Source organism: Rutilus rutilus (genome assembly GCF_951802725.1).
Source record: "Rutilus rutilus genome assembly, chromosome: 15".
NCBI classification, from domain to species: domain Eukaryota; kingdom Metazoa; phylum Chordata; class Actinopteri; order Cypriniformes; family Leuciscidae; genus Rutilus; species Rutilus rutilus.
The window spans coordinates 27361103-27388936 of NC_140220.1; the positions used below are offsets into that span (position 1 = coordinate 27361103).

General features: G+C 38.7%; 1 protein-coding gene across 1 annotated transcript in view; it reads right to left on the bottom strand.

Annotated features, from left to right (window-relative positions):
• Window positions 1-27834, bottom strand: part of syne2a (spectrin repeat containing, nuclear envelope 2a) — a 93728-nt gene that overhangs the window by 48985 nt on the left and 16909 nt on the right. The window contains exons 18-43 of the mRNA XM_084432000.1: window positions 27185-27322; window positions 26962-27063; window positions 26100-26276; window positions 25855-26013; window positions 24072-25769; window positions 23795-23929; window positions 22722-22903; window positions 22260-22338; window positions 21749-21852; window positions 21169-21307; window positions 20947-21098; window positions 19621-19774; window positions 18713-19317; window positions 17828-17983; window positions 17562-17712; window positions 17272-17430; window positions 16361-16528; window positions 14417-14518; window positions 12918-13121; window positions 9904-10374; window positions 9285-9518; window positions 6106-7797; window positions 4656-4847; window positions 4123-4278; window positions 3190-3431; window positions 331-2380 (exon numbers count right to left, since the gene is read on the bottom strand). Coding sequence (XP_084288126.1) covers window positions 331-2380; window positions 3190-3431; window positions 4123-4278; window positions 4656-4847; window positions 6106-7797; window positions 9285-9518; window positions 9904-10374; window positions 12918-13121; window positions 14417-14518; window positions 16361-16528; window positions 17272-17430; window positions 17562-17712; window positions 17828-17983; window positions 18713-19317; window positions 19621-19774; window positions 20947-21098; window positions 21169-21307; window positions 21749-21852; window positions 22260-22338; window positions 22722-22903; window positions 23795-23929; window positions 24072-25769; window positions 25855-26013; window positions 26100-26276; window positions 26962-27063; window positions 27185-27322 — 9801 coding nt within the window. The remainder of the gene's footprint in view (window positions 1-330; window positions 2381-3189; window positions 3432-4122; window positions 4279-4655; window positions 4848-6105; window positions 7798-9284; window positions 9519-9903; window positions 10375-12917; window positions 13122-14416; window positions 14519-16360; window positions 16529-17271; window positions 17431-17561; window positions 17713-17827; window positions 17984-18712; window positions 19318-19620; window positions 19775-20946; window positions 21099-21168; window positions 21308-21748; window positions 21853-22259; window positions 22339-22721; window positions 22904-23794; window positions 23930-24071; window positions 25770-25854; window positions 26014-26099; window positions 26277-26961; window positions 27064-27184; window positions 27323-27834) is intronic.

The following is a 27834-nucleotide window of genomic DNA, read 5'->3' on the forward strand; positions in this document are numbered from 1 at the left end:
TACCCCATGATTTACTCACCCTCAAGCCATCCTATGTGTATATGACTTTCTTCTGTCAGGCGAATACAATTGGAGTTTCATATACACCCAAGAAAGTCATATACACCTAGGATGGCTTGAGGGTGAGTAAATCATGGGGTAGTTTTCATTTTCAAAAAAAATTTGGGTGAACTATCCCTTTAAGATGCAGCCCTACTAGAAATTCTTCAAAATAACAATGCTGTCACATACATATTTGAAGAAAACTACAACAGTTACAAAAGCAGCATTCTATTGGTCAAGAAGACATGGTGATAGTCATTTTAACATGCATGGTCACATGGAACTTACCATATGCACATTGCAATCATTAAGAGTTCTCTGGCCAAGATCAACTGTCATCTGGTAGCTTTCAGCCTCTTCTCCTTTCCTGCAGCCCTCTAACATTTGAATCACTGACTCAACGGTCTGGACAAGTGTCCAGTGCTTTCTCAGCTCTGCATCAATAGTCTTATTATCTGGCTCCATGCAGATGGTCTTCTTCAGCTGCTGCCTGACACTGTTGAAGAGCTCAACGAGTGGACTGAGGTCTGTGGGACTGCCAAGTCGCTCTACCAGAGAGCACTGGAGGGTTTTAGCCTCGTTTTTGACTGTGAGCTCCCAAGAAGCTAGCTGCTCAGTGATCAAACAAATCTTTTGCCTTTCTGCTGTCAGCTGGGATGGATAAAGATCTTTTGAAATGGCCTCCAGGTGGTCAGCGGCCTCTTGACATGTTATTCTCGCCAGAGGCAGCTCCACTAGGACAGCCTGACAGACACAGAGCCTAACGTCAGTTCCTACATGTGAGTCTACAATATGCGACAAGCTCTTCTTGACTGCCTCTCTGGAGTTCTCCATGTGCTGCCTTGAAGTGAGATACTCCTCATGCTCTTTGGCTTGCTGCTCCAGCAGATGTATTCTCCTCTGTAGGTCTAATACAGCATGGAGCATCTCTTTCCTCCGAGGTTCTGGGCAGTGTGGAATTTCCTGCACCTTGAACAGGAGCTCCATCAGCATGTGCTTAACGGATTCAAGAGCCGAGAGCGAGTCTCTTGTTACAGGATACTTCTGCCTCATGACATCAGCACTCAACTGTCTCAAGCTCTTCTGAATGACGTTATGTTCTTCAGCAGATGATTCCTGAGAATGAAGGAGCTCTTCAAACACCCAGCACGAGGCCCACTTACGGTTCACAACTCTAGAGACTTCTTCTTGTAAGGCTGTAAGCCTGTTGATAAGCTGAAAGCTTTCGGGTACACTCAAAACGTTATTCATAGTCTTGGTTTCATCTAACAGAGACTCCAAGTTTTTTGCTTGTCTCTCAGCATCCTTCAAAGCCTCAGTGGATACCTGAAGCTGAACCCTCAATTCTGGGATAGTAATTTTAGGTTCAGAGGCCACCGGTTTACCAGACTCTTTTTCCAATACTGAGGTCAACCAAGAACTGCTGTCAGTGATCTGTTTCCACAGTCTTTCTCTGATATGTAACATTCTGTTCATTTCTACAACCGCACATTCAGTCTTCTCAGAAATCTTAACATACAAATCCTCTAAGGAATCGAGGGTGGGTAACATGGCTTTGGAATCCTTCTCGTCGAGACCTGTAACTTCCTCTCTAAGCTCTTTCAAAACAGAGGCCAACTGAAACCTCTTAAGAGATGTTTCAGACTGCAGTTTTTTCATGTGGTTGACCTCATGACTTGCCTCTTCAGGGTACAGGGACAACCTCCTTCTCCTACTGACTTTGCTTTCCGTTTGTTTAGCCCATGTAACATAGTCACTGATGATCCTAATGACCGGTGAACAATCATTGCCATTTGAAGTCTGAGAGCTGAGCTTCTCCTGAGTCAGAGCAAGTTGAGAATTCAGACCCTGCACTGCATCCTCCATATCTCTAAGCTCTTTCTTTCCCAACGGACTTGAGGAAAGTGCCTGAGAGACCTCAAGAATGTACGTATAGCGCTCAGTCAACACTGCCAGGTCTGCAGTTCTGACCGTCTCATGTAGTGCACTTTGCCAGTCTATTGGTCTGTGAGAGCTATGTGAAAGACAAACTGACTTCTCCAGAAGATCCAGTTCATGTTGCAGCTCTCTGGCCTCTTGCAGGAGTCCAGAAACTTCTGCTGTGCAAACATTAGCGTGCCACAGACTCTTGGAAGCAGCCCACTCCACAGTCCGCCATCTCTCTTGTAAAGTCCTAAAAGGTTCAATGCAGGCCACAGGTCCCTCTGCCTCATCCAGATGGGCTGAGATCTGAGAGCATGTCTGTAGGAGCTCTTCAAGTATGCCTCTCTTCTCCTGCATGCTCTTTAGGAATGCACTCAGCTTCTCTGCTTGCAGGGTGCTGCTTTCAATGCAATCTCTTCAAAATGGTGAGAGAAATGGGGATTACTTTTCATTGTCTACACTACCAGTACAGGTTTAGACACACCTACTTGTCATGACTATTCTCCAAATTTTAGAGTAAGAGTAAAGTTATCAATGAATAACAGGTATAGGAAACATGTAATCATAAAAAAAAAAAAAAAAAGTATAGTGTCAACATGAAATCTTAAAACATGTAATTTTCTTTACTTTGCTTTCTTATATTTTACTGTTTCAGAATATTAATTAATTACAAATAATTTACTCCCAGTTAATCATTAAAATACAGCATGAACACTAGAGCCCTATCTGGACAGGACAGGACTAGGACTAAATTTGGGGTGGTGGTGGCGCAATGGATAAGACACATGCCTTTGGTGTGAGAGACCCGAGTTCGAATCCACTGTGAGACACCAATGTGTCCCTGAGCAAGACACTTAACCCCTAGTTGCTCCAGAGGCGTGCGACCTCTGACATATATAGCAATTGTAAGTCGCTTTGGATAAAAGCGTCAGCTAAATGAATAAATGTAAATGTAAATTTGTGACCTATGGAAGTCAATGGCTACAGTTTGGTTATGAATATTCTTTAAAATATCTCCTTTTGTGTTCAACTAAAGAAACTCAAGCAGGTTTGGAACAACATAAAGGTGAGTAAATGATGAGAACATTTTAATTTTTGAGTGAACCATCCCTCTTTATGGAGCGTAAAAATATATATAAGATCAATACATTTTAGAATCATCTCATCTATGTTAAAGATGAACTCACAAACACACACACAGAAAATGTCAATAAGGATACTCACAGCATCAGTGTGCTGAGCTCAACCTCCAGGTTGTGTAGAGTATCCGTGAGAACACGTTTTTGCTTGTGATACTGTGAGACCTGCTGTAGCTGTGCCTTTTTAAATTCTGCCACTGCTGAGGTATCCAGCAGTACTCCGTTCCATCTCCTCTCTATGGCCTGCTCAGGCTCTGTAAAGCATCCTGCACCAGATTCATTCTGAGGCAGTCTGGCCACCTGATCCATGACACATTGGTGGCAGATCTATGTATGGAGGGATGTAATGTCATAATGTTTGTCAGTTTGATTTTAAATACTTACAGTTTGAAAGTTTGATTTGTGAGCCAGTTTTGCATGCATAAGCATCATGGCTCAATGTGTCAGAATATGTGTGCCAACTATTAGGCCACAGCACCAAGTGATTCTTGTACAGTGGGGTCCAAAAGTCCACTAATGAAAATGCTGATATTTTGCATTTTTATAATGCAATACAACATTTTTACATTACAAATTATATTATCAACAGACAGCAGGAACATCATAATATGAAAGTACTGTACACACAAAAGCTTTTAGTATTTGGTTAGTCCCTTTTGCTTTAATTACAGCAGCACTCGGGCTGCATGATGTAAAACCTAATGATAATGTTCTCCAGCATGACTTGAAATGATTCAAATATCATCTTGAGCTTTAAAAGAAGCAAAAACATCTGACCTTTTGAGTTGACATGATCAGTGCCTCAATTCTGATTTCATGTGACTTGGAAATCTGATTATGTTCTGCTTCATTTAAAGTCCTATGTTTTTTTGTCATCAGACATCTCCTGAAGGTAGTGAGGGATTGTTTGGGCTGTTTTTAGGTTACCTCTTCATGACTACTGACATCTTTTACTGTCAACAGCTGTTCACAGCTGGAGGTTTTGGAGAAACAAGTCCAATAAAGTAATGTACTGTACCTCAGCTTCTTCTAGCTGAAGAGTCATATGTGCAATGCTGAGTTGGGCCGGTCGGTACCGGCATCTGAAAGCCTGCAGGACAGTCCATGCCAAACTGTTCTCAGACTCTGAGAGTAATGAGTTCCGAAACCAGGAATCCTTCCATGGTCTAGTTTCCTGTAAAAAATAAAAGTAGTAAAATTTGAAACCAAAGTGAGAAATTTTAAACGCAGACAGAGAAAATGGTACAGCTCAAAGCAGCACAGAGCAAAGGAAATCCTTCCTTCCTGTGCAATTTCCTCCCAGCCTTGAGGGAATATAGGGTCTTCAAGTCAAAGACCAAAACGAGTTGATTAACTGATAACAGTCAGTTATATTTGAGAAAAAAAGAATTTCTTGTTTTCACCTTAACAGAAACAGACTATATAACTATATTTTTCCTGAATTCCTTTTCTGTTAAAAGCCCAAAAGTTGAATGCACCAAAGTTTCTTAAGTTCTTCAAGTTGTTCCTTAAACAATTTATAACAAAACCATAATGTGTTCACATACGTACCTCAGAACTGTGACTGGTCACCAGAGGTGGCTGAATGTTAGTGATGGTGTTCAGTAAAGTGGCCCACACATGTGTCCCTGTAGGCTGCTCCGCATGGCTCGTTTTATCCTCGCCGGTTGTTCCTGATCCTCTGTTTTCGGATGATTTGGTCCTGGTAGATGAATCTGAATTGGCTCTGTGCATTTCTTCATACTACAATAAGGAAAAATCATCATAGTTCATATTTCAGGGCAAAAGTTCACCACAACACCGATTGCACCTGCTGTCAGAGCTCGTTTGAAATAGAAACACAGTTCTGTTCTAAATTCCTTAAGTCGCAGTTTCAGAAAAACTAGGAATGCTGCCCCATTGGGAACTGAGTATTTCCTCTAAAAGGCGTGGTGTGCCTCCAGGGCTAAAACAGACTTGGGAGAAGCAGTACTGCAAGAACTAATGCCAACAAAATGTAGATGGTATAAGGAAGCCAAGTTCTTGCTCATTGAAAATATTGTTTTGTAAGACAAGTATTGTAAGACAACTTCTATATGAAATCAAATAGATAAAAAAAAAATATGCATACGTGCCACAATTTAACCATGATAAAGGGTAGAGGGCGATATCTGTTAGAATGCCAACACATGGAATTATGTATGAATGATGCAACAACATGCAAAGGTGGCCTATGGAGAATCAATCAAATGAATAATATATATATATATATATATATATATATATATATATATATATATATATATATATATATAAATAAATAAAAAAAGCATTTGTTAATGTATATTATAAAATGTATTGAATAAATATAAATACATATAACTTTGAAGGAACAAATGCTTTTTGCCACTGCAGCTTAACAATTACACCAACATATAAGAGGTAAGGATATCAATACCATGCACGCACAAGTAAGAAAACAACGTTCACCATTGTTGAACAAACAGCTTTGAGTGCACATAAAATTGCGCAATGAATTCCAGCATTTCACACAGCTTGGAATAATGATTGCACATTCAGATAATGTAAGATCTTTCAGATTATTTTTTGAAACCATGGCCTACATATTCCAATAGGAGACAATACATTTAATTTTCTCAGAGTGAATTATAGAGCTTTTAAAATCCTTTTTCTTATCCTTTCAATGATTTTCATTATCTGATATTCTTTAACAAATGACTTCTTGAAATGGTGCAAAATGTAAAATGAAAGGCATAAAGTGAACTTGAAAAGAAATAATTTTCTGCTTGCAGTAAAAGCACTGTAGGTTCACAACTTCTGTGTTATACAGCTATTACAATTTACGTTCTTCTGAAACCTGTTAAACAATAAGGTTAAAAAAGTTTTGAATGAACGCATTAAAAGTGCTTGAAAAGCATTTCATTCAGGTACTGAACATGACCACCAAGATTTTTGTGAGTGATGTCACATTTTTATAAGAACACATCCATGTGAATCTTACCTGCAAAGGGAAACTGCCATCTGAATCATCTGTCCTCTGAGCTTCAGCATGGCGGAGCTGTGACTTTGATGGCACTGCAGTAAGGTTTTGTGTAATACATTCATCTCTCATAACGGGTGAAGCATCTGTTAGCATTGTTTCTGAGTCCTCTGTATGTGCTGACTTTACAGTCTCCATTGCGGCTAAGACCACACTATCTGTGGCTTCTCCGGCAAGTGAGATGCTAACAGTCTCAAATTGTTCATCCTTAGTCTCAGTTTGTACAAGATTCAAGGTCTCTGGCTGCACAGTGTCCACAATCTTTGTTAGTTTGTCTTCTGTGCTCAATGGCTTTGCATTATTTGGGTGACTATAGTCTGAAGACACAGTCAGTGACGTATCTGTGATGTCCAGCAGCCTGACCTCAGAAGTTTGAAGGTTTTCTGAGTCAGTTTTATTCTTCTGTTCCGATCCAGATGTCTTCAGCATTCTACTACTGATATTGCTTGCTTGTTTCACACCAGCTGATTTCCTGTTCTTCTTCCTACCTTTAGCAACATTTGGAGGCTTTTTAAGTGTGTTTGCTTCATTTGAGGGCTCTGCAAATTTGTTTTTCTCATCCTCATCATGACTCATCCTCATCATCATTGTGACATCCTGCTGATGAACAACAGAGCCTGAATCATTGCCTTCTCCAGTTTGGAAATCCATTTGGCTTGATGTTTCTGCTTCTATGATTTCATGTTGCTTCTCTTTTTCACCTTTTTGAATGTCAATCTCCATGATCTCATGGGTTTTGGGCTGGATTACTTCCTTCTGTCCTGGCTGTAGCGCAGAACTACATGATTTCACATTGTCCTTCTCTGAAAGGCCTCCTTTAGCCTCTTGGCCTTCAGGTTTCCTCTGTTGATTTTTTACCGCTGTCTGGGAGAATTTATCTGTGGACGAATCTTCAGGTCCCGATACTTTTTTACCAGACAGAAACTGACACCTGTCTGATGATAATGTAGGAGAATCAACATCGAGGATGATGGTAAATACTTTCTTTGCATTTCCAGAGCTTGCATGATGGTGCTCTGGGTATGAAACTTTTGGGACAAATGCTTGAGTAGATGAGTCCTTCTCAGGTTTAGGCCTGGAATCAAGGTCTGGAGTAGAATGGGTGGGTTCAACATTATCAGTGTAACGGTTTTCATTAAACTGCACTTCTGATGTGGAATGAAAATGAAAAGGCTCATCAGAAGAGCATATTACAGCATGTTTTTCATCTACAGCTACATCAACATTTGGTTTGGCTTCCAAGAGCTTCAAACCATCCTCTGATCTCTCTATGTTCCTATCATGAACAACGGAAACAGTATCCCATTTAGTTGTAGAAGCTGGGATAGCTTGTGCCACTGGGCTCTGGTTGGGTTTGATAAGATCAGAGTCCAGCACTATGGTAAAGACTGGCTTTTGGCTTCCACAAGATGAGCCATGAGAGGATTCACTGTCATCTTCTCTTATTACAGATCCAGTTTCACCCCTCTCTTCAGATCTAGACATGGACTGCTGATCATCTGTGTCATGGCCTGGTGGGAGGTTCTCAACATCTGCAGTTGCTTGTTGTGTTGAGAAAGATAAACATGATGTGTCCTCTGTTCCACTGACTTCCTTTGTGGGCATCTTTACATTCATAAGATACAAGTCATCCACTACATTGCCAGTGGCAACCTGCAAAACAAGGAAACTAACTACTATGACTCAAAAACATATCATAATTCAGCAATATTGTATTGTATGTGTGTTTGTTCAATCCCTGGGTATTTTTTTATAATCTATAATGAATACTGCATCCTTCGATCAGCCCTATTTTCAATAGTCTAAATCAGAAACGTTCTACACTGGTCTCAGAAGATCTTTCAATTCAGTGCTACAGAAGAAGAAAACCATACATGTTTGTACTAACACGAGGGTACGTAAACAATGACAGAAATGTTCCTTTTACGCAGAACTATCCTTTTAAGACATGATGTATTGAACTTGTGGGCTTTCCTCTTTAATTTTAAGATTTACACTACCATCACAAAGTTTTAGCTCAAAAATGAAATACTTTTAATTATTTAATTAAGAAAATATATATATTAGCAAGAAGACATTGAACTGATCAAAAGTGACAGTAGAGACATTTATATTGTTACAAAAGATTTATATTTCAAATAAATTGTTCTTTTGAACTTTCTATTTATCAAATAATCCTAAAACAAGTATCAGTTTTACACAAAAATGTTAAGCATTTAATCAGTTTTTAGTATTTATAGTAATAAAATTTAAAAAAATCTGCATATTGGAATGATTTCTGAAGGATCATGTGACATTGAAGGCTGGAGTAATGATGCTGAAAATTCACCTCTGTCATCACAGGAATATATTATATCTTAAAAAATATTAAAATAGAAAACAGTCATTTGAAATTGTAATTACTTAATTACTTTTGAACTGTTTTGATCATATAAATGCAGCCTTGATGAGCATAAACAGTTTTTAAGCTATCACGATAATACTGATAATGCAGTCTTAAGCTGTGATATCAGAAAAGCAGAGCAAAACAAGGATTTTTTCAAAACAGAAAGTAAAAAACAAGCACTTAAAAGCAATGAGGTGGCGTCCTACATTAATGGCCAGTACAGAGCGAACACTCCATAGAAGGCTTTAGCTAGAACACACTGATTATGTGCCCACACCACAGTAGTACACTCAATGACTGCACTCCTGCTGACCCCAAAGCCAGACCCACAAAGAAAAACAAAACAAAACAAATGTATGCCTGTCAAGGAATAATCACAGGCATATTTCCCTCTTTAAATAAGTTCTGTCACCATTTACTCATCCTCATGTCTATCCAAACTTGTATAACTTTCTTTCTTCTGCAGAGCACAAAAAGATATTTTGAAAAATGTGTTTTTTGTACATACAATGAAAGTCAGTGGGGTCCAATGCTTTTTTGGAGCACACTTACAGGTACATTCATTGTATTGACAAAAAAGTTGAAACATTCTTCAAAATATCTTCTTTTGTTTTCTGCAGAAGAAAGATATTCATACAGGTTTGGGACGATATAATAAGGCAACTAAACTATAATTATACTCGAAAAGAAATATACCATAACTGATCGTGACTGTTTAAAAAAAATTCCTGTGCAAAAGTGACATAACACTAACCTGAACTGAATGGAGTTCCTCTGTGGATACTCCAGGCTGCTGAGGCTCATTGCATTGTATAAAGCTCTGAACTGGATCAGAGTCCCCTTCCCAAGTCCTCAGGGCTGATGCCTTTCCAAACAGAGTCTGAAGGTCCTGGGAGACAGCAGCCTGACCCTCTGGAGTACAGCTTGTCTGCAGGACTTCCGGCAGTTTCTCAACCTCCAGAAGGTTTCTTTCCACTTGTTCTACGGCCTACCAAGAATCCACCAAGTTAGTCTTATTACATTAGATACCTGGACTAATCAACCACAATAAATAAAAAATAAAATAAAATGCTAAATTGCTGACTTTTTTTTGGGTCAAAAATAAAATCAAACAAATAGAAATCAAGTCTCTGTAGCCCAGATAATTTCAGCTGTTTAAAAATAACTTTCCTTTAGTGCGTCAGATGTTCCTTTTACTATATGACAATTTGAATTGCTGTTAACAGTCAGTCAATAACTTTTACTACAGTAGTTACTAAGAAACAAAGTTCTCAAAACTAAAAAAGTTCTCAAAACTGCTTTGTATTTCATTTCAGGCCACTTTAAAGACGCAGACCCTTAGAGAACAAACAGACGAAGGACAAGAAAATTACCTGTACAGCTGTGAGTCTCTCCTCAAGTTTGACCTGTTTGTTCTCATCCTCAGAAATCTGAAATTCCCCCTTGAGATACAGTTCACTGGCCCAGCTGCAGGCCTGCTCTTTGAAGTCCTTCAACTCAAGAAATTCAACTTCATATTGTGCCTTCCCTCCATGCTTCTGTTCCTCTGTTTTACCATTAGATTCAGACTTTAACTCAGGCGCATTATATTCAGTTTTTTTAATCTGAGGTTTGATGTGCTTAGGGTCTTGGACCATCTGATTTTCAGGCCTGTCAGGGTTCATTGCTTGCTCTCTCTTCTCTATGACCAGCTCTCTGGCCGTGCAGATGCTTTCTTGAAGGTGAGCTCCATCTTCAGCCAGTGCCTGGAGGTTTTCTAGACCTGCAATGCTGGCCAGAAGATCTATCTGCTGTAGTAACGCATCTGCTTGCTCGGTCTCCGTTTGCAGCTGCTCCAATAAGCCCTGTCAGTTGAAAAGGTTACATTAAGGGATTAGTCCATCAAAAAAACATTTTTTGGTAAACTACTGATTGAAAGCTTGAACATGTCGTTCCAAACCCACAAGACTTCCGTTCATCTATGGAACACAAATGAAGATCTTTTTGATAAAATCGGAGAGCTTTCTGTCCCTCCTTTGTCAGCTGTGCAACTACCACTTTAGTTTGACACTTCAAAAAGTTCAAAAAGAGATCGCAAAACTAATCCATACGAATCAAGTGGTTTAGTCACATTTTTTTGAAGAGACATGATTGCTTTGATGAACATTACATTTTGACTTTTATTCACATAAACATTTGTAACCCATATGAAACATAGGGCTACTAAAACCATGTTGTTTAGAGGTGTAGTTCTATGTTGTCCCACCAGAGAGCGCAATACACTACTGCGTGCGTCATAAACAGACTGTATCAGGATTGGTAGAGAGTGCTACGCGCAGTTTTCATGTCTTGGTAGATCTCTTCCTGAAACGTCCTGCTGTGAACAATTGCTGGTATGTAACGCAACATAATAGTGTGAAACTTTGATTATATACACGCATCTATACTGATAAGCTCCTTCATTAGTAGAGCATCAACTGTGAGCACGAGAGGAGCAGCCTCAGTCGGGTTGTTGCTGTTTGAAACTCCGGTGAGTTTAAACATTTCTTTTGCTAGCCTGTTGTTAACCACAGTGAGCAGAAAAACCACTGTAAAGTTCAGATACTTAACATAAAAAAACCAATCAGGGTTATAAGACTGTTGTCTAATGTTTCAGTGTACTTTGGTGCATATTGTATCATTGTATTTATGCTCTCAAAAGATCGCTAGCTAATCGCTAACCGTTAATAATTAATGGCTAAGTGCCAAGCTAATAGTTTGTATTGTATTAAGGAGGATTTATAGCTTGGTGGAACTATTTGAAACTAAAGTGCAATACATTCATTTTTGTTGGTATTAAAACATTTAGTTAATGGAGTTTAGTTAATGGATACTAATGACACACTAATGATCTGTATCCAACTACAGTGTTGATTTGGTTTATTACAATGTACATGTTAAATGTGTTAGCACTGATAATTAAATTCAATTCATGTTGAAAAAGCGTTAATATTAAGATGTGTGTTATCTGAAAAGCAGCTAAGGAAAAAGGATGTTACATTATGTGATGATAAATAATTAATTTGTCAATGCTAAGTACAAATTGTTGATATGTAGAAGTTCATGATATGTATTTAGCGCTAAAATACCAGTTGCCATTACATGTGGTAATTCATTTTGCGGTAAGCAAGGTATGTCTTTAGCCATTGGTCATACGCTGTAAGAAATAAGTTAATGAGATCTCATGTTTGAAATGGAGAAATAGAACAGAATAACTTACTACTTTACACTGCTTGTGTAGGTTGGTTTTTTTGTTATTTTGAATACTACGAGAGAAATAGATGAATCAAAGATGGCGAGCCCAGCCCAGAGTGACGGTGGATGGTCGTGAGAACGGTGTGGCCAGCCGTGGGACCAGCCACCGAGGACGTCGGACTAGTTTCGTTCAGACAGGATGCAGATAAGAATACACTTACACTATTAACTCTACCCGGGTAGTAGTAGTGGACTTTATACACACACACCAAAGGACCAGGAACTGAACTCTGAACCCAATTTCATACTCCTCAACTTAAAGGAGCACTGAGCTGAAGTGTCAGCTCATACGGACAATTTCTTTTCTTTTATTATTGAAAGAGCTCTATTTTTGTTTTATTTTATTTTCATTCTTGGTGCATTACTGCACTGTGTTCCTTGTTGTGTTCCCTGAGGCAATAAAACTGCCAACTGTTCAACTCAATAATAACTCTTTTGTGAGTCACTCAAGGCAGACCACACCCCAGACCTAGATAGATGTTAGTTGCCCTATTCTGGTATTGGTTAGCACTAGGGGGCGCTACACATTCATCAACTCACACATCAGTTGTGGTAAACGGAAGCTCAAGCATGTTTGCTTGACGTGTGAGAACCAACAAGGTTCATTCTCATGTGTTACGCACGTCTGAGCTTCCGCAAGAACCAATGAGGTTTGTTCTTGTGCATCAAGCAGGTTTGGTTGAGCTTTTCACTGATCAATGTTTATATGTGAATAAAAGCCTGTGAAATAAAAAAATTTCATCATGAAAAGCGATCGTGTCTCTTTAGAAAATCTGAACTAAACCGCTCAATTCATATGGATTAATATTAGAAATCTCTCAGATTTCATTAAGAATATCTTCATTTGTGTTCCGTAGATGAACGAAAGTCTAATTTTCAATTTGAACTAAACCTACAGTATAACATGTTTACTGGCACAAGTCAACCTGTCACTCACATAACATCACAGCAATTGTGAAACACAACCATCCAATGGTCCAATCAATTTCCCATGGACAAAATCCCCAAAAAATTCTTATTCAAGAAGGGTTTTCACTTGGATATACGTCACAATAGGGAAGAAAAGACTATCAAAACTTCCATTTCATGTAGATTTTAAAATTTAAAAGTTCACCTGGATGATGTTGAGGGCATGTGGGCTTTCAAGTGTGGTCAGTGTGCTCAGAGCATTTCTAATAGTTTGGACGGAGGACAGGTGATCTGCGATCTCAGACGCCACCTGGCCTTTGGCAGCAACCAGTTGTCTGAAAACATCACTGGTCTCAGAAAAGAGCTCCATCACCTCTGCCATCTTCTTCCTCAGCTGGCTCTCAATCACCTAAAAATTAACAAGTGAATTTGATGAAATATGATGATGAGCTAGGCTGTTTAATACATGTGATTTACCAATAGAACATGACAGATATATACAGCATTCTTTAATCAAAATTTCATTAAGTGAATAAATTAGCATTGTGAAAAGATCCTGGGGTCTCATTTATAAAGCGTGCGTACGCACAAAACGGGGCTGGAAACGTACGTACACCAGTTCCCACGCAAAGGTTGTGATCTATAAAAAACAAACTTGACGGGAGAATGTGCGCACCTTTAAGCAAACTTTGAGCCGTGCGTACGCACATTCTGGAGACAAAGGGAATTGGCGACACCGATGGTGAGCTGGAGTTAAGTGTCTTTTTGGTCACTTTTAGACAGAAAATCTAAAGAAAATTTAACATATACAGAAAGATAATACAAATATAATTTCACTCACCAAGCCTGTCACTTGAAGCAAATATCCATCCCTTCTTAAATGTCCGCGTCAGCGAGCGCGTTGGGCCGTTTAGTGAAACTGACGCAAATAACAGTTTAAATAAATAAAATAATGATTTAAACTATGTTTTACTTCTGATATAAACATTTAGATTAAATATGCCATTCAAATTAATGGAGTTAAACACTTAAACATGAAATCATTACTGAGAAGTTACAACATTTTTATATTCAAATTCAGTCAATAGAAATATTTGCTGTGGATGCGATGCTTCTGAACACTTTTCCTGTGGCGTGCTGTGTTTAAATGTTTAACCACAGAGAGAACTGCTTATCATGATAATACCAGACTGTCTGAGAAAATAGTTTCGTGCAAATAATGCCCAAGGCCGATCTGTTTCCATTAAAAATATCAATTAAAAATACAATTCGGCCAGTGGAAAAGATTGAGAAAAACTTTCTCTGAAATGTATTTTACACTATTTGATTTATGTATTCAAAAACAAGGCAAGGATAGGCAACTACTTGATTTTTATTAATGGTAATGTGTCTTGTACCGTTAAACGTTATCACGTGGATGAATAATCATATGCAAATTATATGCAGATGAGGATCTGCATAGTAAAACTAGGCGTTGTAAGCTCCATATATGGTTATTTCGGGGAGGAGACGCATGTGCGCACAATCTTCCGCTGACTGGGATTTATAAAGTGAATTCTGCGCAGGTTCTGGCGTACGAACGGTTTTATAAATCCGAATATTTTTTTGCGTACGCCATTTTTGGCTTTCGGGCGCACGTACACTTTTAGTAAGGTTCCTACGCACAGTTTTATAAATGAGACCCCTGGTCTGTCCAAAAATCACCTGCAGCTCCAGTGGGAACTCATGACTCTGCAGCAGCTCCTGGATCTCTGAAGATCTGCGATGGAAATGTTCAATGTTCTCCTCTTGAACCCTCAGCTCATCCTGTGCAAAATATAAATATTATATAAATTAGGGCTGGGGGAATTAACGCTTTAATTTTTGCGATTAATTTGAGATGTTTAACGCATAAAAAAAAAAAAAAAAGCAATTAATGCAGCACTTTTTTTTCGTTTTAATGATTTCCTGCTGCGGCTGCTATAGAGCTGGTAAGTCCCACCCATCCGTAAAACCCCAAGTGGACCTCTAGGTTGAAAAATCGTCAATGCAAGTGAATGTGAGAAAATAATTATTTTCTGGTCCCGTTTGAATTGTGCCATGAATGTGAACATATGTTGTCTGTGAATTTTTTATATAATTTTTCATGTTACGAGTTTGACAGTATATTGTATGATTCTTTGGATAGCAGTTGTGGAAAAGACATAACGAGAAAGACTACATGTCGCCTATGTGACGTCACCCCATAACACATTTTCCCTCCACTTGTCAAATCACGGTGCTAATGCTGCGATAATCTATGGAGAGAGATCGAGATGCCTGTGTGTTTTGTACCCAAATGTCACCATTCAAACAAAATGGGCTGTTCTTTTTTCAGATTCCCACGTCGAAAGCAGCGAAGAGTTGTAGTCCACAAAGTGCTCTCACACAAAGTCTTTCTTTCTTTCTTTCTTTCTTTCTTTCTTTCTTTCTTTCTTTCTTTCTTTCTTTCTTATTTGTCTCGAACAATCAACAGTTACACAACAAACAAAACAATAAATAAAACCACAAATTAAAACACAACCATCAAAAAAATATATATAATAATAATAATAATAATAATAATACCAAAATAAAAGATTTGTTCGAGAAGGAGCAGGCAGAAGCAATTAGCTTATTTAGACCTGCCCCTTTTTAACAAAATAATAATAATAATAATAATAATAATAATAATATTACAAAGCAAATAAATATGCAGTTACAGCATACATTTTTCTCAGATCTTACATAACTCACAACAATACCTTAACCACAATACTTTCACATTACAGATTTAGTCCTGTGTTACAGTCTATGCTTATCTATATTTGTCCAATAATGATTTCTTTAATCTATTTTCGAACCGATTGATATTATGGCTATAATATTATGGATATTATGTAGTCCACAAAGTGCTCTCACACAAAGTCTAGCCGAATCAAACTTCTACCCGCTAAATTGTAGCATTCTTCACACGAAAAATGATATTAAAAATTCACAGACAACATTATGTTCACATTCATGGCAAAATTCAAACGGGACCAGAAAATAATTATTTTCTCATATTCACTTGCATTGACTATTTTTCAACCTAGAGGTCCAGTGGGGTTAGCGGAAGGGGCGGGACTTACCAGCTCTATTGAAAAGGCCGAAAATATGCCGTCCCGCCCCTCCGTGTTCGGCGATCAGGTTTCATTCTCGCGCAGCTTTCATGAGCGGGTCTTTTCCGCTCCTTGTGTGTGCCGCGCTTCCATGTGTATGTGTGTCGGCGCGCTGCGCTCTCTGCTCAATGTTCTGCTCTGTCGTTAATGGCCCAAACGTTCCAATCATGTACAGATCACGCACTGGAAAAGCAAAGTCTGCTCAAATAACGTGAAATTTCTCATAGTCAAATAGTCGAATAAATCGAAAAAATACACAACTGTTCAAATGTTTGGGGGCGGTAAAATGTTTTCATGTTTTTGGGAAAAAAAGTATTTTATGCTCACTAAGGCACTTAATGTTCACTTTATGACAAGTTATAAGATATAATGATTCTTATTTTGTTCCATTTTTGACGGATTCATCTCAAGTAATATCCTAAATGTTCAAATTCTGAAATAAGTGTATCTGAAAGTTATACCTAAAATTGTCATCTGACAAAGGTTTTACCTGCATTGCGGACACGTCAAGTTCCGTATGAAAGGGGTGTGACTGAGCAAGTGTCATCAGCTTTTGGGTGCTCCAGCCCTCTACCTCTCCAGCCAACAGAAGGAGTTTTTCCCAAAGAGAAAACCCAGCTTGAAGGTTGTCCAGATGACAGTCTGTCTTCTCAGTGACCTGAAATAAGAGCATTTGTAACAGGTTAATGCAAACACAGAATATTATTAGAAAAAAAGAGAGAGGACATTTATGTGAAGAGCTGACTCCTGTGAGGACTTCAGATGAAGCAAACTCTGAATCAACATGCACCAATGGTAAATTTTCTATATATTGTAATCATTATGTTCACAGCTTGTAATAATTACTTCAATTAGTTCATTGTAACTGAGTGATTTGTATATGTACTGTACATTTCTGAAATGCATTACTTGGACAGTCACCTCTGATAACAGATAACTCTAAGGCCCTGCTTACACCTGGTATTAACATGCGTTTTGGACGATTGGATCACAAGTGGACGCCGCTAAATACAGGTGTAAGTGGGGTCTAAAAAGTTGAGCTTGTCCATTTTCGACCACTTCCCGAGGTAGTCGAAAACGTATTTCGATCGTATTGCTTCCGTAGTGCAAACGTGGTTGAATGCATTCGAACAGCCACAAAAGACCGCCTACTCTCCACCTACTGCCCTAATGCCTAAACAAAAGTACCAAAAAGTACCAAGCACAATGTCCATCTTAATACCAGGTGTAAACAGGGCCTAATTTGTAATGTAGACACATGCATTTTCTGTAAAGCTGCTTTGAAACAATATGTATTGTGAAAATCACTATACAAATAAATGTAAACTGAAATGAATTGAATACATGCATACATACATACACACACACATATCATACTATAGCATTACTGAGGGCACCTACATCAAGCCAGCGGTCCATGAGGGTGTCAGCCTCACTCTCAAATGGGGCATCTACACAATCAGGGATCTTTCTCATCAGAGACTGAAGCTGTCTGCACACAGCCCTGAACTCCTCCACCCCGTCCCCAAGACCACTTAGATCTGACTTAATACTGGTCACCTAGACACACACACAAAATATATAAATTCATTTATACTACTAAATTCAACTAAATTATGTAGTTAATACTGCCATCTGCTGTCCACTAACAATGGAAGCCCGGTACCCAGGATTTTCCAAAAGCCCTGTACCTTGCTGATCAGGAGCTGTAGGTTGTCTTTTCCCATGTAATAGGCCTGATCACCGATAGTCTGCTCTGCTCTCTGTAAAGTGCTGCCCAATCGATTTCGGCAGCTCTGGAACTTCTTAAGTAGTTCAGTCAGAGAGACACATTGCTCAAGACTGAAATAGAAGCATGAAACAAATGTATCTAGTTAGCAATATGTGCTGTCTAATTCCATCAGTGTAACAGCATTTAACAAATAGCTTTCCTATAATCACAGGCATTTCTCGCCACCTTTCTGTGACTGCTCTGTGTGCGTTTTCCCATTCCGCCTGCAGCTCGCTGAGGCCTGTGTCTGAGATACTTGTCTCTGCACATGTATCTCTCAGATCCTGAATCTCTGAGCGTAGTGCAACCAGTTTACTCTCCATGTCTGTCAGGAAGCGCGACCTGAAAAAGAGAGACACTGGTGAGACTGAGACGTATCATCTACTTTATTGTAATACATTTATATATAAGAGAGAAATAATTTTTACAAAAATCTCAGAAGTCATTTCACTTTTTTTTTTTTTAACTCTCTGAAACAGATCAAGTGCAGGTGTTACTGTGAGAAAGAACTCATGCATTATTCACAGCATTATTTATATTTACATTGATATTTTTCTTAATTGTCTTCATGTCTATATATACAGTATATATCGTGGTGATAGTTTATTTCAATTATATTGTAGATAATTTTAATATAGTATATTGTAATTAACATAACTAGGACCTTGTTTTATTATTTGAGTATAAACTATGCTTTAAAATATTTTATGAAAAACAAAGAAAAAAGAAGTCCTGATTAATTTTATTATTATATTGCATTTTATTTAATATTGTGTATTACAATTGTTATTTTAAATAACATAACTCCTTGTTTAACAAATTCAATCAAATAAAATAAAATAATTACTTTAGAAATACTGTGTAAAACAAAGAAAAAAAAGCAGTACTGTTTTATTTTATTGCATTTTATTTTATATTGTATATTGCAGTTGTTATTTTATTTAACATGACTAGCACCTTTTTAAATTTAAATTTAACTTAATTTAATCATTTTCACAATCTTGTATGCAAGTATGCAAAACATGAAAGAATAAAAATCAGAGAAACAGTCAAATTTTGAAGTATGTTCACCTGTGCTGTAGTGCAGGAAGTGTGGGCTCCTTCAGCCCGTGTCTTTCCAGTGCCGCCAGTACCTCCCTCAGGGCGACCTGCAGGCCCATCCTCTTCCTACCGAACACTCTCTGCTCTCCCTTTTTTCTTCCTTTCCCACCTCTGTCAGGTCTCCTCAGCCCTACAGCCATTTTTGTCTCAACTTCTTCTGCATGCAGAGCCAAAGATGACACCATCTCATGACAGCTGCCTGGTTTATCATTCAAAGTTACTCCCATACCAGCATCATCTAGCAATCGGTCTAGCTGAACCGATTCCTCCTTGGCCTGTTGAAGGCTTTGCTGGATGGAGACTAAGCTGTAGCTGCGGTCTGAAGTGCTGTGAGCTGTAGTAAGGTTGTCATTTACCTGGTGGAGTTGGAAAAGGAGGTTCTCGAGGGCCACAAGGGCCGATTCACTCTTTCTCAGACATTGTCTTTGCTTCTCCAGGCATTTCGTGCGGTCGTGGAGAGTTTGCTGCAGGGGTAGACGGGCTTGGAGCTCAATGTGACTCAGATCAGCATCGTCACTAACTGAACCATCACTCTTAAGCAGAAACAGCTCTTTCTCAATACTTTCATCTAGACGCTGAACAAATAACAATGAGGTCACAATGAGTTTGAACAAGCAAATTTACATCAATCAATGTTAAGTACATTACACAAAGATTTCAAATGTCCTATTTTCTTAGGAAAGTCTAGCATTTTAGATATCTTCCACATGTGATGATGTTAACAGTAGATGTTCTACAATACATAACGTCAAATAAAATAAGGGCATCTAAATGAAAGGATCTAAAATACACAACTACCTCTGAAAAATATATGCCAGCTGGAGGTGAGAAAAACATTAGATATACAAGTGTCTAAAAGCATGAACATTAATTTGTACCTTTAGGTCTTCATGTAGATTTCTGGCATCAGCAACTGCAAAGTCTCTAATATTCAGAGGTTTCTGACTGATCAGTTTGAGCTGATCAGAAATCAGTCTGATCTGTATGTCAGTTGACTCCAGCAGCTTTACTGCAGTTTCAAGGGACTTCACCCTGAACAATATATAAAATAATATTATTATTGTGCTACTTATGGCTAACAGTATCTCTGTTCCACAACCTAGTGAGCTCCCTTGCAGTATCCCAATAGCCCAATGTCCTCATAAGTGACAGATTTGGACCTGATTTACATAGACAACAGCTCTGTAAGCCAGACAAATAGAGCACATGAGAGACCTGACAAATGCTTTCAATAAATATTTATTATTTTTATTTACTGTAAACTATTTTTATTAATACTTTTCAGAAATGAATGACAAATGTTGACAAAACTGTTTTCAACATAGATGATGATAAGAAATGTCTCTTGAGCACCAAATCAGCATGTCAGAATGATTTCCGTAGGATCATGTGACACTACAGACTGTAATGACTGAAGAAAATTCAGCTTTATCACAAGAATAAATGACATTAAAATTTGTAAGTTATTTTGAATTGTAGAATCAAATTGAAGAAATAAATGCAGCCTTGGTTAGTGTAAGAAACTTCTTTCAAAAACATTTAACAAACCTTACCCCAAACTTTTGAACTGTAGTCTATGAGACAGATTTACTAACAGCTTGCGCCAGAACAAACCCTCTTTTGGCATTAAAAAACTACTGTCAGGATTTACTAAAGACAGCCTTGAACAATTAGCACTGAAAAGCCATGTACACAGTTGTTGCGGCTGACCTTGCATATTGCATATGTATTTGTAGGAGTTTCCCTTTCAGACGCAAGATGTATGGGAGGAGAGTATTTAAATGAATCATGCAAGGTGATTTACTAAGGTTTGACCTCAATTTACTGGCATTTGCGCCATTATTTACCGCCCCCAAAAAAGCATGTCTTAAACCTAATTTGTGCTGCTCTGGGTAAATTGTGTTGGTCACTATGGAAATTATCCGGCAGCGTCTGTGTTCTTTAATTTGCGCGTCGTCAGTAGATCAAGCGCACAACTTTCCACTCCCATCGGCACATTTATGGGATTGCGCTCTCGCTAATTTTCCCTGTTTAGTAAATCTGGCCCTTAGAGTGATGCCTTAGAATTTGGACAAAAGAACAAATCTTAACAGGCAGCATTATTTAGTTGTTAACTTTGAAACAAATCTAAACAGACTTCATAATGCAAAGCATCTGTAGGCAGCTCACCAGATTTTGAAAGAGACCATGTACATATGTCTTACCTGGCCTGAATGCACATCTGTTGTTCCCTCCACTGTTGAATGAGCTGAGCTCTCTCCTGCTCCATGTTACAGCCATCCTCCATGTGCTGATAGCTCTGGGAATACTGAAGCTCAAACTCACACCACAGACCCTCCTTCTGGTCCTTCAGAGCCTAAATGAGCACACAGCCATTTGTATACAAAATGCACCCTGAATGCAGGAGATTGGTGCGTGAGACTTACCAGTAGGTGCTTGAGTTGACTTCTCAGTGAGTCAGCAGAGATACTGGTGCTGCTGCCGGGGCTGATGGGAAACTCTGATCCCAGTAGCTGACTGTTGTTAAACAACTTCTGATGGAGGACTGACAGTGCAGCACAGTAACTAGAAAAAAACAAACAAAAAAAACAGTTCCAACTATAACATATGCATATACGGTTAATTCAGCTACAAACTTGTACTCATGTTTAGGTTTTAGGTATTAGCTTTCACTACAAACATTATGATAATTGCATTGGATGGCTGTTGTTTTGAGGTTTATCTGTGTATATTGTATCTGTCCCTATTCAAATAAACCATAAATAAATAAATAAATATAAAATGCTTGTAAATATCTTTTTTTTTTTAAATAAATAATGTGTTATTTATATAAAAAATATTTTTAATTAAATTATTTATTTACTTATTTCATTAAGTAATCATAATAAGCATTTTAAAATGTAGCAACATATAAGCTACATATAGGGTCCTAAGCCATTTCCATTTCCAAATATATATACTTCTTTAAACAACTTTAAGGCAGAGACTTGCATCAAAAGGGCTTACCTGCTCTTAGATTCAGTAACCCTATGTTCCTGTTCTGAACAGGGGTGGATGATGGTTCTCTCTGGTATCTGTTTAATCTCCACAATGTTGGTCTGGACAACAGCCTGAGAGAGAACGACCACAGTGTCATTACAAGTAGGGTCAAACTACCCCAGAACAAGCAAATACACTCTTCAGCAGCCCTAACCAATCTCAGCAGATTAACTCCTCTGAGCTGTCCATGTGCTTAAGAAGGTCGACAACATCCAATCAGAGCTGAGAAGTTCTCACAAGGTTTAGCTCCATGTTTGGCTACAAGCAAACTCTCGACCATGCCAAGAAAACGTGCCATGTTAACACCAGGCAGATATAACGCTAAAACAGATGCTTTAGTTTCTGTTAGTGTAAAGTCATGTTGGTTTGAGTGACTGAGAAGAAAAAAAATACTCTTAAAAAAATACTGCACTGATCAAAAAGAGATAAAACAGTCATGTCGCGCACACACAGACATGCAACACATGAGCACGTGTACCTGTGAGTGGACGAGGCTTAGGTCATCTAGCCGTAAAGTCTCTCCCAGCAGGACACAATCCTTGACTGCTCCCCCCCTGCTGAGAACACACATGCACGTGTTCACTTAGCAGACTTTTATATAAAGCTAATTATAATTATAGTTTATATACATACTATGACTAAATACGTGCAGTACACAAACATAGAAATACTTAAGAGCCCACATTGGTTAGTGTAGTCTGGCTATAAGAAAGGCCAGAGTTTAAGAGGCAGGTCTTAGAACAATAAAATTTGCATTAAATTTAGAAAGTATTTTTTTTCTAAAGCATACAGTATACTGTACTAGAAAATCATATATTAATTAAATATAATATATATTATATTATTATAATTATATTATATTTTAAATATATATTATTAATATAATATGGTGACATAAAACTTCAGTATATACAACCAAAATTTGCCCTCCATTTCTCACCTATCTTGGCATGGTGCCAAGTCACTTGTGGAGTCTGTGTGGTGCTGAAGGCTCTCCACTCTCTTTGTGTCTGTCCTCAAGTGGGCAGTGCTGAGAAGAACACTCTCTGCAGGCTGCAGACTCTCTTTAATTCTTCTCAAGGCATCCAGATGCACTGAACGCTCAGATGCTTTGGCACATTCCTGAGATTTGAACCCAGATCCTTCATTAATTAACTACTTCCAAACTCTTCCACAATAATTATATAATATATAATTATGATATATTAAAAAGTACAATAAAATTATATAATAAAATGTATTTTTATCTATACAGATAAATATAAAAACTTTGACTACAACTGTTGTCTGGTAGTGTACAACTACGTTTCAGCTAATATGAGTTAATATTCTAGTATCAGATCTAGATCAGATCAAAAGAGTCCTCTTTGTGGTGCATTTATAATGGCCACTTCGAAAGAGTGCTGAAAAGGCTTGCTAACTTGACTAACCTGGTTAGAGAGAAAAGCAGGCAAAATGTGATTAAATAGCTGAAAGGAAAACATGTAACTGTCTATATCAACCTGTCCAAACATGCATGCAGTCAATAAATGATCCCTTTCACAACAAATCAATCCTTGATGATTCAACCATTATAAATGAGAAAGGCTTTTTTTTTTTTTAAATACTGAATAAGGTTTAATAACTAATTTAGATTTAATGCAGTTATGCTCTCATACAGAGGCATGTAGATTAAGGCATGTGTTAGCTGCATGCACAGTATTATACTGCTTAAATAACATACACAAAAGTATAGTTCATATTTATAGTAGTTCAATCAAAGGGATGTTGATTTAATCAATTATGCTGGGACAAGGTCACATAAGAGTCATGGTGGCATTGGCCACCCAGGAGAAGGGTCTGGCTGCAGACTTGCAAGTGATGTCACTGACAAAGGAGGTGCAGGTGACTGAGAGTGCAAGTCGGAAAGTGCAGGGGCAAGTCTGCAGCCAGATCCTATTGGCCACCCAGACTGCCGGCTGGTTCACCAAGTGTCAGAATATACTAATGGTTTGGAAATAAAACTACCCTTACCTCCCATTGGGCCCTGACTGACTGAGACAGGAGGTCCATGTCTTTGAGCTGGGCATCAGAGCAGAAATCACCCATTCCTTTCAAAGCTTCTAGAAACATCTCCAACACTGCAGGCCTCAGAAGACGTGATATTGTCTATAGAACATAAAGACAGCAGCAGACATTAAGACAAGTGTGAATGTGTTTTGGCCAACCATACGTTTTATTTTTTTATGTCATTATTTGATTGCAAATAATTATTGGATTGAAAATTCACAAGATTTTGAAATGGTCTCACCTGTTTTTTCTTAGATTGTTTTTTAGATTTGTCTGTGGTGCTGATTACAGTGATGACATCCTGTATGTGTTCATGCAGGTGCTGTTTGGCTTTATCCAGTCTGCTCCTGGTTAAAGCCTGAGCTCTGGCATACACCTCATTTCGTACTGGGACATGAGGAACACCTGGAGCCTCTGATGGCTGTGGAAAGCTGTGACTTTTGGCTAGAACAATTTGTCTCTGGTCTAGGGTTGTTACTGAGGTCTGAGGTTGCCATTTTGTTGGTGAACAAATGTGCTGTTTGATTGGCATTCTTAGTTGAGTCACTGTAACCGGTCTATCCATACAAGTGCTTGAACAGGATAAAGGTGAGGATGGACAATGGGTTTGTGATGGCTCATTGGGCTGGGGAAAGCTGAGGCTTCTGTCTAGAACCCTTTCTCTTCTCTTGTCTGGGGATGCCAAAGAGGTTTGAATAGCAGAAGATTTAGGCAAAGTGCTTTGGCTGAAAGTAGCTGAAGATGTAGACTGGAGAAGTTCTAATGGTTCAGTGCCACTGGTTTGTCCCAAGTCCGTAGAGATAACTTGAAGGTCTGTTGATCCAAAGCCACTGGTTTGGCTTGAGTCTGTAGAGAAAACCTGGAGAGTCCCTGACGTTCCAAAGCCACTGGTTTGGCTTGAGTCTGCAGAGATTACCTGAAGAAGGCCTGAGGGTCCAAAGCCACTGGTTTGGCTTGATTCTACAGAGATAACCTGGAAAGGGCCTGAGGGTCCAAAGCCACTGGTTTGGTTTGAGTCTGCGGAGATAACCTGAAGAGGGCCTGACGGTCCAAAGCCAGTGGTTTGGCTTGATTCTACAGAGATAACCTGGAGAGGGCCTGATGGTCCAAAGCCACTAGTTTGGTTTGAGTCTACAGAGATAACCTGGAGAGGGCCTGAGGGTCCAAAGCCACTGGTTTGGCTTGATTCTACAGAGATAACCTGGAGAGGGCCTGAGAGTCCAAAGCCACTGGTTTGGCTTGATTCTATAGAGCTAACCTGGAAAGGGCCTGAGGGTCCAAAGCCACTGGTTTGGTTTGAGTCTGCAGAGATAACCTGGAGAGGGCCTGAGGGTCCAAAGCCACTGGTTTGGCTTGAGTCTGTAGAGATAACCTGGAAAGGGCCTGATGGTCCAAAGTCACTGGTTTGGCTTGATTCTACAGAGATAACCTGGAGAGGGCCTGATGGTCCAAAGCCACTGGTTTGGCTTGACTTTACTGAGACAACTTGAAGGTTTGATGGTCCAAAGCTACTGGTTTGGCTTGAGTCTACAGAGATAAGATGAACTTCAGTCTGGGGTTTCATTTGAACCTTCCTGACAACAACAGATGAAAGCAAAGGCTGTTTTACCTCTGCTTGCTGTACTTGGTATATATCTTTCCAATGGTCACTGGGAGATTTATCGTGAAGTTGAGGAAGAACCTGGGGATGTAAGCCACTGGTGGCTTCCAATTCTGACTGCAGCTGAGAGGAATTATGTTCTTGGTTTTGAGGTTCTACTGTGCTCTCTAGAGAAAGTTTGCTGCTTTTTGAGAATGCCTGATCCGAATTGTCTTGAAAGGTTTCAGTTTGGGATTCAAGCTGAGAATATGCATGGACAAAAACTTTGGTAGGTGGCTGTTCACCTTCAGGCTGTCCTTCACGCTTCACTCCATGAGAACTGAGCATCTCAGTAACCTCCTAAAAGACAGGGGAAGTTGTGAGAATTTACAACATCATGATTTTAAACATTCCCAAACTGATAGTGGTCTGCAAAGAAATGCACCTGACAGTGAGAGACAGTCCGTTTCAGTCGGTCTTGTAGGGCTGATGTGCTAAGGTAAGGCAAGGAGGATTTATTTTGCACCGATGTCACAAGGACCTGAAGGTCCTCACCTTCTGTCACCACCTGTCCTTCCAATTGTAGACCTCTGGAGATCAGCGCCTGCAATGGGAATCAAAAGAGATGACAAATGTGAAATCTCTGCTTTGATCAACCAAATGAACTCAAGAATTGTTGATTCTGCTCACTTTAGTCCTGAGATGTGGCCCCCAGTGGCCCCTTTGCTGCCTTTCTTTTAGGAGATGCCAGACCTCTTGGGCCTCTGAGCTCCAATTTTCAAGCTCAGCCAGCCTGCCTTCGAGCAGAGAGGCCGCTCTCTGGAGTCTCTTGCACACCTGATCCACCCGGTTTAAAGTTTCAAATATCTGCACAGAAACATGTACACAGATTTGCTCAGTTCCTAGTTTAAAAAAACGACTCTCATTACAGACACAGGGTGTTTTAAATAGATAGTTAATCCAAAATTATACATTCCGTCATTGTTTATCCGCCCTCACGATGTTCCAAATTAAGGGTGATGCAATTTACCCATCTTGACGATAACCAATATATTGCGTTAATACTACATATTAATAATGAAAATAATCAAGCACCAGTAATTATCTGGTTGACCTTCAACATAGAAGTCGGCATTGCACCTTAACTTATTGTAAGACGTTGAGTCAGTGTGTAGCTACTAATGTCATACAAAATCCTGTCAGAGAAGATTAACTTTACTGATAGGTTTATTTTATTAATGTTTTATTATTTACTTACAAAATTTCTATAGATATTGCGATAATATTGTTGTCCTAATTCTTTTGGCCACGATAATCATTTAGTGAAAATCCAAATAAACGGACATGTACAAATGAACATGTCTGATTAACTGTTTTTTTTGAAAGACCGACTTAAAATGAAGTTTCTTTAAAATGTTATTTATGTGTTCAACAGGATAACTAAGGTCAAGTAAATAATGACAAAATCATTTTATTTTTGAGTGAACAATTTTGTTCATCTACAACACATCTAATATGTTTAACCTGAACACTGGACAGAATATTGCCTAACCTCTGGGAGAGTTTGTCTGAGTTTCTGAATAGTTTCCTCTTTGCAGTCTGGAGATGGAGATAAAGAGTGCAAATCAAACTGGGAAATCTTCTTAGTTATGCCCTGAGTAAAGGATAAAACAAACATAAAAATTAAGAAAGACATACAAAGCAATTAAGAAACATCTAGTATAACAGTGCGAACTGCATGAAGCACTATAGCTAGGACAGAAAGATCAGTATACCTGTAGTTTTTTCCTGTAAATACGTAGAGGTGCAGATGACACAGCCACAGTCTCTCTAAGCATCCAGCCAGCTTCCTGCATTAGGCCCTGAGCAGCTTGAACACCCAGGACTGCACAGATGGGCTCAGGGGCCACTGTCTGAAAACATGCCATTAAAAATAGCATAAGCCTTTCATTGTTAAACAAGAATATATATATTAAAAATCAATAACCATAATCTTTTCAATGGTGTAGAATGTTAAAAGAACAAAGAACAAAACGTTTTTTATGAGGGTAAAATGATGTCATAAAGAATTGTATGCGCAGGGTAAGATTTGTGAAAGTGTACATAAGATTGCAAGCGTAAATTAAATTTGCATGCGCAAGAGAAGATTTGTTAAGGTGTAAATCGCCTTTCAAGTGTAAGAAAAAAAATATTTGCAGCATTTTACTGTTATTCGTAAGTGTAATTCATGTATTGTGAAACTGCAGCTTCATGCTAACGCAAAATAAATAGGATCTGTATTCTTCTGACTTTCATTTTTCCACGCTTACACTTTTGGCATGGTTTTTGTGCACAAATACGGCCAAAAGCACTGCAGGCCTGTGAACAGCAATTTGCAACCGAAAGCAACAGAGTCAGGAACTGCAAAACAGATTAACTGCGTAAT